Source organism: Eulemur rufifrons, chromosome 26 (assembly GCF_041146395.1).
Source record: "Eulemur rufifrons isolate Redbay chromosome 26, OSU_ERuf_1, whole genome shotgun sequence".
NCBI lineage: Eukaryota > Metazoa > Chordata > Mammalia > Primates > Lemuridae > Eulemur > Eulemur rufifrons.
This window is the reverse complement of record NC_091008.1, coordinates 7,236,204-7,248,214: the sequence shown is the minus strand read 5'-3', so window position 1 is coordinate 7,248,214 and position 12,011 is coordinate 7,236,204. Positions and strand designations below refer to the sequence as shown.

The following is a 12,011-nucleotide window of genomic DNA, read 5'->3' as shown; positions in this document are numbered from 1 at the left end:
TTAGCCTGGTTTAGATGTGAAGCCTCTTCAATCTCTGAAACTCGAAAAGCAGGAGATTGTGACATTTTGGTGGGACGGCTGCCACTTGCCTTAGACTTAGAGAGGGATCCACAGTTTCTGATAAACTAAAAAAGGGGAGGGGAGTAGTGTGAACTGTTCTCTATCTGCTGTACCGTTTGGATTCTATATTCGTGAACAACAGACAGACACGGTTTTATGGTGACGCGCACACCACCCATCTGGCCCAGCTAAGCCACCAACACAAGTCTAGGCACCGAGAGGGAGAGAGACGCACACTCTTCCCTCTGGGCCCCTAACGGGGGCGGTAACGTCTTCCTTTCCGCCCCCCAGGTGTGCACTCTCACCAGAGAAGACAATCGAGAAATTGGGGGAAAGCCCGAGGACGAGCAGCTGCACGTTCTGCCTCTGTACAAAGTCTCTGACGTGGATGAGTTTGGGAGCATCGAAGCTCAGGAGGAGAAGAAACGCAACGGTTCCATCCAGGTCCTGAGCTCCTTCCGACGGAAGGTCAGGATGTTGGCGGAGCCCGTCAAGACCTGCCGGCAAAGGAAGCTAGAAGCCAAGAAGGCGGCTGCGGAGAAGCTTTCCTCCCTGGAGGGCAGCGCCAGCAAGAACGAGAAGGAGAAGTCGGCCTCATCGCGTGCAAAACAGGTGGACAGTGCCAGCCAGGCTAAGCAGCTGGCAGGTGAGTTTAACGTGGAGCATTGTGGATACATGTTATACCATACTGGTATTAAAAGGGAACATTACTCACACCTGTAATCCTAGCACTCTGGGAGGCCGAGGCGGGAGGATCGCTCGAGGTCAGGAGTTCGAGGCCAGCCTGAGCAAGAGCGAGACCCCATCTCTACTAAAAATAGAAAGAAATTAGCTGGACAACTAAAAATATATAGAGAAAAAATTAGCCGGGCATGGTGGCGCGTGCCTGTAGTCCCAGCTACTCGGGAGGCTGAGGCAGGAGGATCGCTTGAGCCCAGGAGTTGGAGGTTGCTGTGAGTGAGGCTGACGCCACAGCACTCTAGCCCGGGTGACAGAGTGGGACTCTGCCTCAAAAAAAAAAAAGTAAACGTTGCTAATTTTGGAAGGTCACATCAATCATGGTCTTAGTTTTGTACCGGAATCTTCTGCAAATCTTCCGGGCCCAGCTTTGTTCTCAGAGATGGTAATGAGATATTGCACCATCAGTTCAGCTGGATGGAGAAGTTTGGATTTCATTCTGTAATAAACAGCAAAGTTTTTAACAGATAGATGATATGGTGAAACTAGTGTTAATCTGGCAATGGCAGGTAGACCAGAGTAGAAGTGGAGGAGTTAATAGTTTGGAGACAGACGTGATAAACCAAGAGTGAGGTAATAATAAGATCTTGAATTTTAGTATTAGCAGTCAAGATGTGCAAAAATGATGCAAGTTTTCATCTTCCGAAATGAAAAAAAAAAAAAAAAAATCAATACATTGGTGATAAAACATTGGAACGAAGAAGAAAAATTTAAGGATAACTCCAAAGTTTTAAGCCTATGCTAAGTTGATATTTTCTTTCCATAGCACCTTGCTTTACGTCTGCGGTTAGTATTATAAAAAATCCAAATTTTGGAGATGGTATTGGCCTATTAACACAAGAAGAAAGTATATCTTTTAAGTTTAGAGTACCAGTTTGGTTAGAACCAATCACCTTTGAGTCACAAAGTCAGATTTCCCTACTGATTCATTTCTAAGCCCAGAGTAACTAAGTTAAGTAATTTAGAACAATATGCTACAGATGCTGAATACGTCGTGTTTGTTGCTTGGTTAACTTCCACCAAGAGAAGTAAACCCTGTTCACCCTCTGATACCTCTACCTCCTTCAGGTTGGCTGTGAAGTGTAATCAGATAGAACTTTGTCTCTCTTCTCTTCTGACTAGTTACTGCAGATAATAATCATTTCAGTTCTCAGAACTGCCACTAAAGTTCCATCCATCTGTTCTTAACTCATAGGACTTTTTTTTTTTTTTTTTTTCTTTTAAAGTGAAGGCATCAAACAGAAGTCTGACTTTTACCAGTTTCACTTGCGGAGCTCAAAGTTTCTTTAAAGGTGTTATCTACGATTACGTAAATTTCCTTTCTGGAAAGGAAACATAGAAGATGCTTTTTCTGTTCAAGCGAATGTCATGCTTTTTCTCAGAACATTCCTGAATCTTCCATAGCAGATCTTATGTTACTTTAGCGTAACTATGGAACTCATTCTGTTGCACGCCAGGCACTAGAGAAATAAAGTACCATAAGGACGTGGTCCCTTCCCTTCTGGGAGCTGAGCAACGGGGGTGGCAATGGGGCTAAACACAGATAATTACAATACATTAGGACTATTGCTCTATCAAAAGTCCTGCAAAAGCCCTAGAAGATGAGGTGCCAGAAATCTTCCTTGGGGAAGGGATGACTAAGCCCAGGAAGCAGGAGGGGGGAGGGCATGTTTAGAAGCTCCAGAGAAGGTGCTGCTCTCAATGCAAGGGCTTTGGAGGTTTATTATGTTTTTCTTGGCTCCCTGTTATAAGTTCTGCATTTCATGTTAAGTTCTGCATCTCATTTCTGATGCCGTAGACACAGACGGTTGTGCCGGGCGGCGGTCGTGACCTTGACTTTGCTCTTGTCCTTGCTCAGCGGGTGCTCTGCGATCCTGGGGGTGTTTGTTTCTCACGGGGGTTTACGCGTCCTCACCGGCCTTCCTAAACCAGCCACCAAGCATGTCTGTGTCCGCCCTCTCTCTCCCTGTCCACAGAACTCCTGCGCCCTTCGGGGCCCGTCCTGCAGCAGCCCCCGCCCCAGCCCCCGCCTCTGCAGAAGCAGCCACCGCAGGGACAGCCGCAGCCCCCGCCGCCGCCACAGAGACCCCCGCCGCCCTACCACCCTGCGACGCATCACCCTCAGCCCGACGCCGCCAGCTCTTACTCTGCTCCGGGACCCCCGCATCCCTACATGAGACGGCCCCACCCGGTCAGCCCTTACCCCAGCTCGTCACACCCTGCAGACATGTACGGGGCCGCCGCCTCCAGGAAGCTCTATCCCCCCGCGTCCCCCGCCGCGGGTTCCTACCTGAGCCCCCCCAACGCCGCGAGCCCCTACCCCGGGCTCCTGCCCCAGAGCCACCAGTACCCGTCGTACCAATGGAATGGCAACGCGTCGGCGGACAGCGGCCCCCCGTACCTGGGTCCCTGCTCCCCACAGTCGCAGGCCGCGGACCACCTGTACAGGTACCCCGGCCAGGACCCGCTCCCCAAGCTCAGCCTCCCGCCCATCCACACGCTCTACCAGCCGCGGTTTGGAAACTGCCAGAGTTTTGCAGCCAAGTACCTGGGTTACGGACACCAAAGCGCGCAGGGAGACGCCTTCGGCCCTTGCACGGTCAGAGCCAACGTGCACCACGCGGGGACCTTTGCTCCCTATGCCACCACTCCCGAGGCGGACGGCCACTTCGTGGGGGCCGTCTCCAGGCCGCCCCCCACTCTGAGCGGCGACTATAAGAACGGTGACGCTCACGCCCCGTGTCACCCGATTCCCGGCTACGGCCCGGCCCCGGGCGCGTTCCCCGGCGCCCTGCGCGCCCTGCAGCTCCAGAGCAAGGACGACGACCTGCCGCCCCCCACGGCGAACGGGCCGTCCAGGATGCTCCCGGGCGTCCCCCACGACGGGACTCCCTGTGTCCGGGGCGCGTCCCTCACTCCAGGGGAGGCGCCCGGCCAGGACAGGCCGCCGGCGGCCCCCGCAGCCCCGGGCCTGGCACCTGCTGCCGCCGCTGCTGCTGGGGACGAGGACGAGGTCTGGTCCGACAGCGAGCAGAGCTTTCTGGACCCCGACATCGGCGGCGTGGCGGTGGCCCCCGCGCACGGCTCCATCCTCATCGAGTGCGCCAAGCGCGAGCTGCACGCCACGACCCCGCTCAAGAATCCCAACCGCAACCACCCGACGCGCATCTCCCTGGTCTTCTACCAGCACAAGAGCATGAACGAGCCGAAGCACGGGCTGGCGCTCTGGGAGGCGAAGATGGCCGAGAAGGCCCGGGAGAAGGAGGAGGAGGGCGAGAGGTTCGGCTCGGACCACGCGCCCCAGAGAACCCACGGGAGGAAGGGGAAGCGGGAGCCCCCCGAGCCGCAGGAGGCCCCCGAGCCCACCTGCCTGCGCTTCTTCAAGTCCCTGGCCGAGAGGACCACGGCCCTCACCACCGACTCCACGGTGACCACCTCGCCCTACGCCTTCACCCGGGTCACCGGGCCTTACAACAGATACATCTGATGGATGTCCCCGCCCTGGAAAAGGCCACCGCCGGCCTGGCAGTGGAGCGGTGCTCGTGGCGTGGGGCAGTGGGGACAGGCACGGTGTTTTTTTTTTTTGTTTTTTTTTTGTTTTTTTTTTTTGGGACAGAGTCTCACTCTGTTGCCCAGGCTAGAGTGAGTGCCGTGGCATCAGCCTAGCTCACAGCAACCTCAAACTCCTGAGCTCAGGCAATCCTCCTGTCTCAGCCTCCCGAGTAGCTGGGACTACAGGCATGCGCCACCATGCCCGGCTAATTTTTTCTATATATATTTTTAGCTGTCCATATAATTTCTTTCTATTTTTAGTAGAGGTGGGGTCTCGCTCTTGCTCAGGCTGGTCTCGAACTCCTGAGCTCAAACGATCCGCCCACCTCGGCCTCCCAGAGTGCTAGGATTACAGGCATGAGCCATCGCGCCCGGCCCAGGCACGGTGTTCATGGCAAACGCGGTGAGAGCAGCCTCAGCTCACCAGCAGAAAAAAAAAAAAACAAAAAAAAAAAACAGGTGATCTAACCCTAGGCACTTAATTCCTGCTGACTCCCAAGTGGTCACAGATGGCCCCGAGGAGAAAGGCCAAAGCATTCTATGCAAAAAGAAGGTGGAGGGGAGGAAAAAAAAAAAAAAAAAAAACACTGGTTCTATTATTGGACGAGATGATACGTCAATGTGATTTGTTTGTTTGTTTTTTCCCCCCCTTCCCCTTACAGCTCTACACATCTGTGACCACTTTGAATAATACCGAGTTTGCATAGTCATGGAACACAAATCAGACAAGTACTGTAGTCTCACAGTGACAGGACTCTTAAACCTACCATCTGGTGCTGAATACACGATGTACTCAAATACTGGAATGATGGCTTTTTGACGTGGCAGTTCTTACTGTAACCTTAAATATTAACTCTTATTTATCCAACTAGCTACAGGAAACAAACGAACAGCAGCGAAACACTGAAATTGTTTGGTTGTGCTAAGAAATGGTGCTAAGACAATGGTGTCTTTAACAGTTGAAATTTTAATGCCTTTCTGTCATCAAGATGCTATCAGTATACTCCAGTGCCCTCGAATAAGAGGGACACCTTTTCATTCACGTTTTTACAGTCATTACCTGTTCTTACACAAGCTTAGTTTTTAAGATGTGGACATTTTAAAAGCCCTCTGGATTTTGGTCATCCGGTGACGTCCTTGTAGGACGATAAACATATATATGTACATATATACACAGACCTATGTATATATGCACACACGTATATGTATAAATATTTTAAATGGTGTTTTAGAAGCACTTTGTCTACCTAAGCTTTGACAACTTGAACAATGCTAAGGTACTGAGACGTTTTTTTAAAAAAAAAAAAACAAAAAAAAACCAAAAAAAAACAAAAGTTTACTTTCCTTTTAGAATGCAAAGTTGATCTGTTTTTTTTTTTTTTTTTAATGAAACAAGGAAAGCTTTTAAACTATTTTTTGCTTTTCGCCATGTATCTGCCGATGAGCAAGGTGTCCATTTTTAACACAAGCCAGTCAGATCCAAAACGGGGCTCGCTGGATTCAAGGGAGCACGTCAGTCCCACAACACACGTGTGTTTTTTGGTGCTCATCACACATGTTATACTGTAAGACAGTTTTCTACAAAACCGCGTGACAAGTTCATTGCTCAAATAATGTACAGTTTCAAGGATTTTCTATTAACTGCAGGTCATAGGTAGCAGCATGCTAGAGAGTCAACAAAGTTAGTTCTCTTCAGCCTATGCTGTTCTGTGGATCTGTCTGCTCTTCAGAGAACTTTCTGGCAGCCTGCCTTGGTGTTGATAATTATGTACATTGTGATGTTGTCATTTCTTAGCTTAAGTGTCCTCTTTCCCCGGGGACGACTGAGCAGGCTGATGCCTGCGTGAGATAAACAAACAGGGTTAGTTCCATGTGAATCTGTTGGTTAAAAAGAAACAAACAAACAAACAAAAAAAAAACAGGCAGCTGGTTTGCTGTGGTGGTTTTAAATCATTAATTTGTATAAAGACGTGAAAGAATTGTACAGTAAATTAAATTGTAAACAAAACTTTTTTTAACACAATGCGTTAGTATTTTAGTACTGTAAAAAAGAAATTTAAATATATACATACATATCTATAGATAGATATATATATGGATTTGAAGCAGAATTCACATCACGGATGGTGCTACTCAGCCTGCTACAAATGTATCATAATGTGAGCTAAGAATTCAGTAAAGGTTTGAGTGATGTTCCTACTTGTCATAATACCTCAACACTAGCTTGGCAATAGGATTTGGAACTGAGAGTGAAAGCTTATAGCATCGTGTACCATCATTTTTTTTTTCCAAGTCTTTTTTTTTTATTATTATTATTAAAAACATACCTTTTTTTTTTTTTTTCAATACTTGATTTCTTAGCAAGTATAACTTGAACTTCAACATTTTTGTTCTAAAAATTCAGGGATATTTCAGCTCATGTTCTCCTTATGCCAACATGACACCTGTGTTTATGTAAAAAAAAATGTTTTTAGGTTAATAAATATATTCTTTGTCAGGGATTTAACCCTTTTATTTTGAATCCCTCCTCTTTTTCTTATATATGTAAACTGGTGTAACAGACTAATTTTGTAAATCTGTTGGCTCTTTTTATTGTAAAGAAAAGCATTTTAGAAGTTTGAGGAAGCTTTTTGACTGTTTTAAGCAGGAAAAAAAAATTACATGAAAACAGAATGCACTGAGCTGATAAAGGGAAAATTTGTAAGGCAGGAGTTTGGCAAATGGCTGTTGGCTAGAGTCTTAACTCTCTAAATAAAGTTTTTGATCCTGTACTCACTACAGGTACATACTCCATGAGGACTTCCCCCAACAGGCAAAACACCTAGAGGTATGGTGTGCGGTAGACTCTACCGTTACCTTTTGGCCTGAGTACATTTAACTAACATTTCAAAATAAACTCTCCATCAAAGGAGCCCTTTGGGTTTAATTGGTCCAATCTTTATAAGATGGATTTATGTCCTTTAAAAAAAAAAAAAATGAGTTTTTGGCTGCGTCCAATTTACAAACATTTCGCAAAACGTTTGCTTGCATACAAACCAGAAGGATTGTCGTGTTTTACACGGACCATGATATCCAACCCCAAATATTTGGTTAGTACATGTGCATTTGGTGATTTGAGTCAGCCACCCTTCGTGAATATTTGGTTTCTGTATCATCCACCGTCATTTGTCAAACTGCCGGCCAAAAAGCAGGAAGTATAGTTGGGGAGGGTTAGGGAGAGATTAGGTCAGGAGGAGGAGGAGGAGGAGAGGAAATTGAGGGAAGTATTGTAAATATCAGATCTCTACTTGTAAATATCAAACCTGCCTCAGTTAGAATGGATTGGGAAGCAGATCTCCAGTTTGCTTGTATCGGAATATCAGGTTGACTATATAGCCATACTTGAAAATGCTTCTGAGTGGTGTCAACTTTACTTGAATGAATTTTTTTCATCTTGATTGACGCACAGTGATGTACAGCTCACTTCTAAAGCTAGTGGTTAATATGTGTAGGAAACTTTTGCAGTTTGACACTAAGATAATGAATTTCTGTGTGCATTTTTTCTACGCTTTATTTTTTTAACTTTTAGTTTCATTTCGTTTTCATGAGATGTTTGATTTGTTTATAAAAAAAAATCTGAGGATGGTTATAAATACTGTAAGTATTGTAATGTTATGAATGCAGGTTATTTGAAAGCTGTTTATTATTATATCATTCCTGATAACGCTATGTGAGTGTTTTTAATAAAATTTATATTTATTTAATGCACTCTAAGCACCGTCTTGCTGAAGTTTGTTTAGAATGAAAAAAAAATGGTTTTTAAAGATGTTTTGGGGGCAGTTATCCTTATTATGAAAGTATAACTTTAATATCTAAATAATTAAGACCAAAGTTTTCATCTCTTCCTCTCCTTTGCCTCGTGCTGGGGGGCTCTTTCTGTCCACTGACTACAGCTCAGAGCCCCCCTAGCTGACTCCTACAGCCTGTCCCTTCTCCCGACGGGCAGGGACCCGAAGTCCCTCCCCTGAAGAAACAGACAATTTTTCTTTCCAGCTCACTCTGTAGCCTGTTCACTTTGCGTGTGTAGACAGGGTAAGGGAGTAATAATCCCTCTGCTGATGCTGGATGGATTGTCCTGTCCATGGAACCGTCTCTGAAGGCCCTAATGCCAGCAGGGACGCGCCAGGGCTGAATTCTTACTGCTTAGGTCCAAGGCCAAGTCTGTTTCCAGACTCACCTTCCTCCTCATGCCCTTTCTTCTCAAGGAAAAGTCCGTTTTCCTGCCCATCAGGACGGCAGGCGAGAGGAGGGGGAGACGAGCCCAGGAGGCAGATCATACACCTGTCCTCAGCCGAGTCCCACGCGGCTTCTAAACTGTCCTCAACTCTCCCCGATCTCTGCCAGGGGAATCCTCCTGTAGGTAACACCGGTGTACTCCGGCTCAAACGCTTCCTAGAACTGCAGATACTAAATGGTTACAGTCATGGGAGGCCTCCAGTCCTCCTCCCCGTCCCAAACTGGCAGAAAAATCATTTTCATCATGCATGAAGTAAGGGAATTCCCTTTCTCATATTTTTCTGTATTCAGCCCGGGCCAGATTTGATTCAAATAGTGAAACCCCAGGAAATGACTAGTATTTAGTAACCTTCGAGCTCCCTGACCGGGAGATTTCTCCAAGACTCTGCTCTGAGTCAGGAAATTAAGAGAAGAAACATCACTGTTAAAAAGCAGTGATCTAATAACCTGGCTTTTTCTTCTTTCTTTCTTTTAACTTCAACCCTCTGGGCACATTGTCAACCCTCATCGCAGTGTCTGTCTTCTGGCTGAACCTTGGGAACCTCCCACGCTGTTCACATTTGCAAGTCTCCGGGGGCCAGGGCAGGGAGCATTTGCAAGATGAAAACCTAGAGCCCCATCCTGATCCTGAGGGGCAGAGGCTGGCGGTGCCGACACACTATAAATGAAGGCGCAGGGCCGGGCGCGGTGGCTCACGCCTGTCATCCTAGCACTCTGGGAGGCCGAGGCAGGAGGATCGCTGAGGTCAGGAGTTCGAGGCCAGCCTGAGCAAGAACGAGACCCCATCTCTACTAAAAACAGAAATATGGACAACTAAAAATATATGTATATAATTGGCATGGTGGCGCATGCCTGTAGTCCCAGCGACTCGGGAGGCTGAGGCAGAAGGATGGCTTGAGCCCAGGAGGTTGAGGTTGCTGTGAGCTAGGCTGACGCCACGGCACTCTAGCCCAGGCAACAGAGTGAGACTCTGTCTCAAAAAATAAATAAATACATAAATAAATAAATGAAGGCGCAGGCAGGCTTGCTGCTGCTGAGCCTGCCGGTATGGACTTGAGCAAGGGAGACAGCTGGAAACGGCAGACAAGCCAGCTCTCACCAAGCTGCATTGGCCCCCTGCCTCCCCGGGAAAGAATTGCTGAGAATGACCCTTTCTCTGCAAGCAGCGTGCACGCAGCTGCCCTGGTGCACAGCGCCCTTCGCTTCCTCCCTCCGTCTTTTCCGTTGGTTTACCGTAAAAAATCCTCCCAGCTTTGGGCAGTTCTAGTTTAGCGTGGACTCCTGCCTAATGCCACTCCTCTGCACTCAGCTGTGTGGTAACCAGACTCAGAAAAGTCCTCATTCAAGAACAAGGAACCTGCTACTCCTCAGGGGGCTGAAAACTTTCAATTTGTCTTGTTGGTTTAAAGGCCACCTGGAGGTGAGCGTCCCGCAGAAACAGGAGGGCCGGGGGAGCTTTCTGGTTTCCACGGTCCATGTGAGGGAAGCGTGTGTCGCATTAAGACACCTACTAACTTCTATCACCCACTAGCACTTTCTCCCTGCAGCCCTCCCTCCCCTGAGAAATACACCACGAAGCTGTCCAAGAGGTGGATAGCTGCTTTTTTTTTTCTCTTTTAGGGCATGGATCTCCCCAGAAAATACGTTCACATTCATTTTCTGCTCTCTTTGAAATTCTTTGGTTCAATAGACACCAACATGAGCATCTGCTATTAGATTTCCCTTCTGCCGTGCCGGTGTCCATGTTGAGTGCATGGACAGCCACTCTGCCCACACACGTATTCAGACCACAGATTTGGCGGAAATAATACTAGTAATTGAACAGCAAGACATTGCATGAGGGTCTTCTTATCCCACTTCTGATCCTACCATGCACATGATTTTCCCAACCAGGCAGTGAGTTTTGCTGGCTTCTTCAGGAAAATGCAGTTTTTCCTTTAACAGACACGGTTTTGCTCTATCGCCCAGGCTAAAGTGGCCCGATCATAGCTCACTGTGACCCCAAAGTCCAGGGCTCAAGGGATGCTCCTGCCTCAGCCTCCTGACTAACTAGGACTATAGGGACATGCCACCACACCCAGCTCATCTTTAAACTTTTTTTGTAGAAACGAGGTCTCCTATGTTGCCCAGGCTGCTCTTGAACTCCTGGTCTCTCAAGCCATCCTCCCACTGCAGCCTCTCAAAAAGTGCTAGGATTTCAAGCCTGAGCCCACCCCAGCTGGCCCAAATGCAGCTTTAATTCATTAAAAGCTCCTGGAGTTTCATCAGCTAGAAGGAATGCCAATGTAGACGAATAACTCATTTTTAAACTGAAGTGTTTGCTGTTGCTCTATCATGGGGCCAAGCCACTCATCACAGCTGTCCAACACATAAATTGGGCTGAACGGAAAAAACTGTATTGGTAACACGCTGAAATTCACTTATCGAAGCCTTGATCACGTCTAATTTTAAATCTGCAATTATGATTTGTACATTCAGTTAGACTTTAGGGATTTCAGACTTTAGAGATTTAGATTTTTAAGGATTTGGGTCATTTTGGGATTACAGCATTTGGAATTGGGTCTTTCGGAATCACGATTGGCTCTGTAGACTAGATGTCCAAAAACTGAGCCCGGGGTTGATGTTCAGAGATGAAAAGTGGCGGGGGGGTTGGGGGAGAGAGGGACGTACAAAGAAGATGGAAAATGGACAGTTAATGAAGTAAAATTGGGGGTGGGGTGGGGAAGGTGTCTAGAAACAAGTGAAGAAAGAGCTTCAAGAAGAAAGGAATGGTCACCCGCGTCCAACGCTGCTTAGAGAATGGACCACTGGATTCAGAAGCAGGCAGGTCAGTGTGGACATTTACAGGAGTTGTGTTCATGGGACGGCCAAAGCCCGACTGGGCAGGACTCGAGAGAGAATTAGAGGAGAGGAATTTAAGACACTGAGACCCAGGTTTCTCTTCAAGGAGTTTTACTAAGAGACAAGAAAAATGAGATGGTATCAGCAGGGCAGGTGAAAGCAAAAAAAAAAAAAAAAAAACAAAAACACCACTGACTTGGAAATTCCATTTCTTCATTAAATATGATTCTATTGCTATCAACTACGTATCCCATTTCTAACTATAAAGTAGGGTTTTTTTTTTTCCTTAAGCAGAATTGTTCCTACAAGGTTCATGCAGAATTACCATAAAAGCTTTGTATAGTGAAACTTCACGTCTCAAATGATAAAAAAAAAAAAAAAAGATCACTTTTATATTGTAAGTATGCAAATAGCTCTTACCCCAAATATGGACACGCTAATTTCTAGGTGGGAAGCATCAGCACGTACAAAATACAGGAGCAGGGCCAGGGAGTCCAAGTTATCGTAGAACTTGGGTAAGAGCTTTGCAGGGTTTATTCTGCTTC

At 46.9% G+C, this 12,011-nt stretch overlaps 1 protein-coding gene across 1 annotated transcript in view; it reads left to right on the top strand.

Annotated features, from left to right (window-relative positions):
* Positions 1–4,929, top strand: part of TET2 (tet methylcytosine dioxygenase 2) — a 121,324-nt gene extending 116,395 nt beyond the window's left edge. The window contains exons 10-12 of the mRNA XM_069459150.1: positions 352–706; positions 2,775–4,363; positions 4,731–4,929. Coding sequence (XP_069315251.1) covers positions 352–706; positions 2,775–4,285 — 1,866 coding nt within the window. The 3' untranslated portion in view covers positions 4,286–4,363; positions 4,731–4,929. The remainder of the gene's footprint in view (positions 1–351; positions 707–2,774; positions 4,364–4,730) is intronic.
* Positions 4,930–12,011: the final 7,082 nt, after the last annotated feature.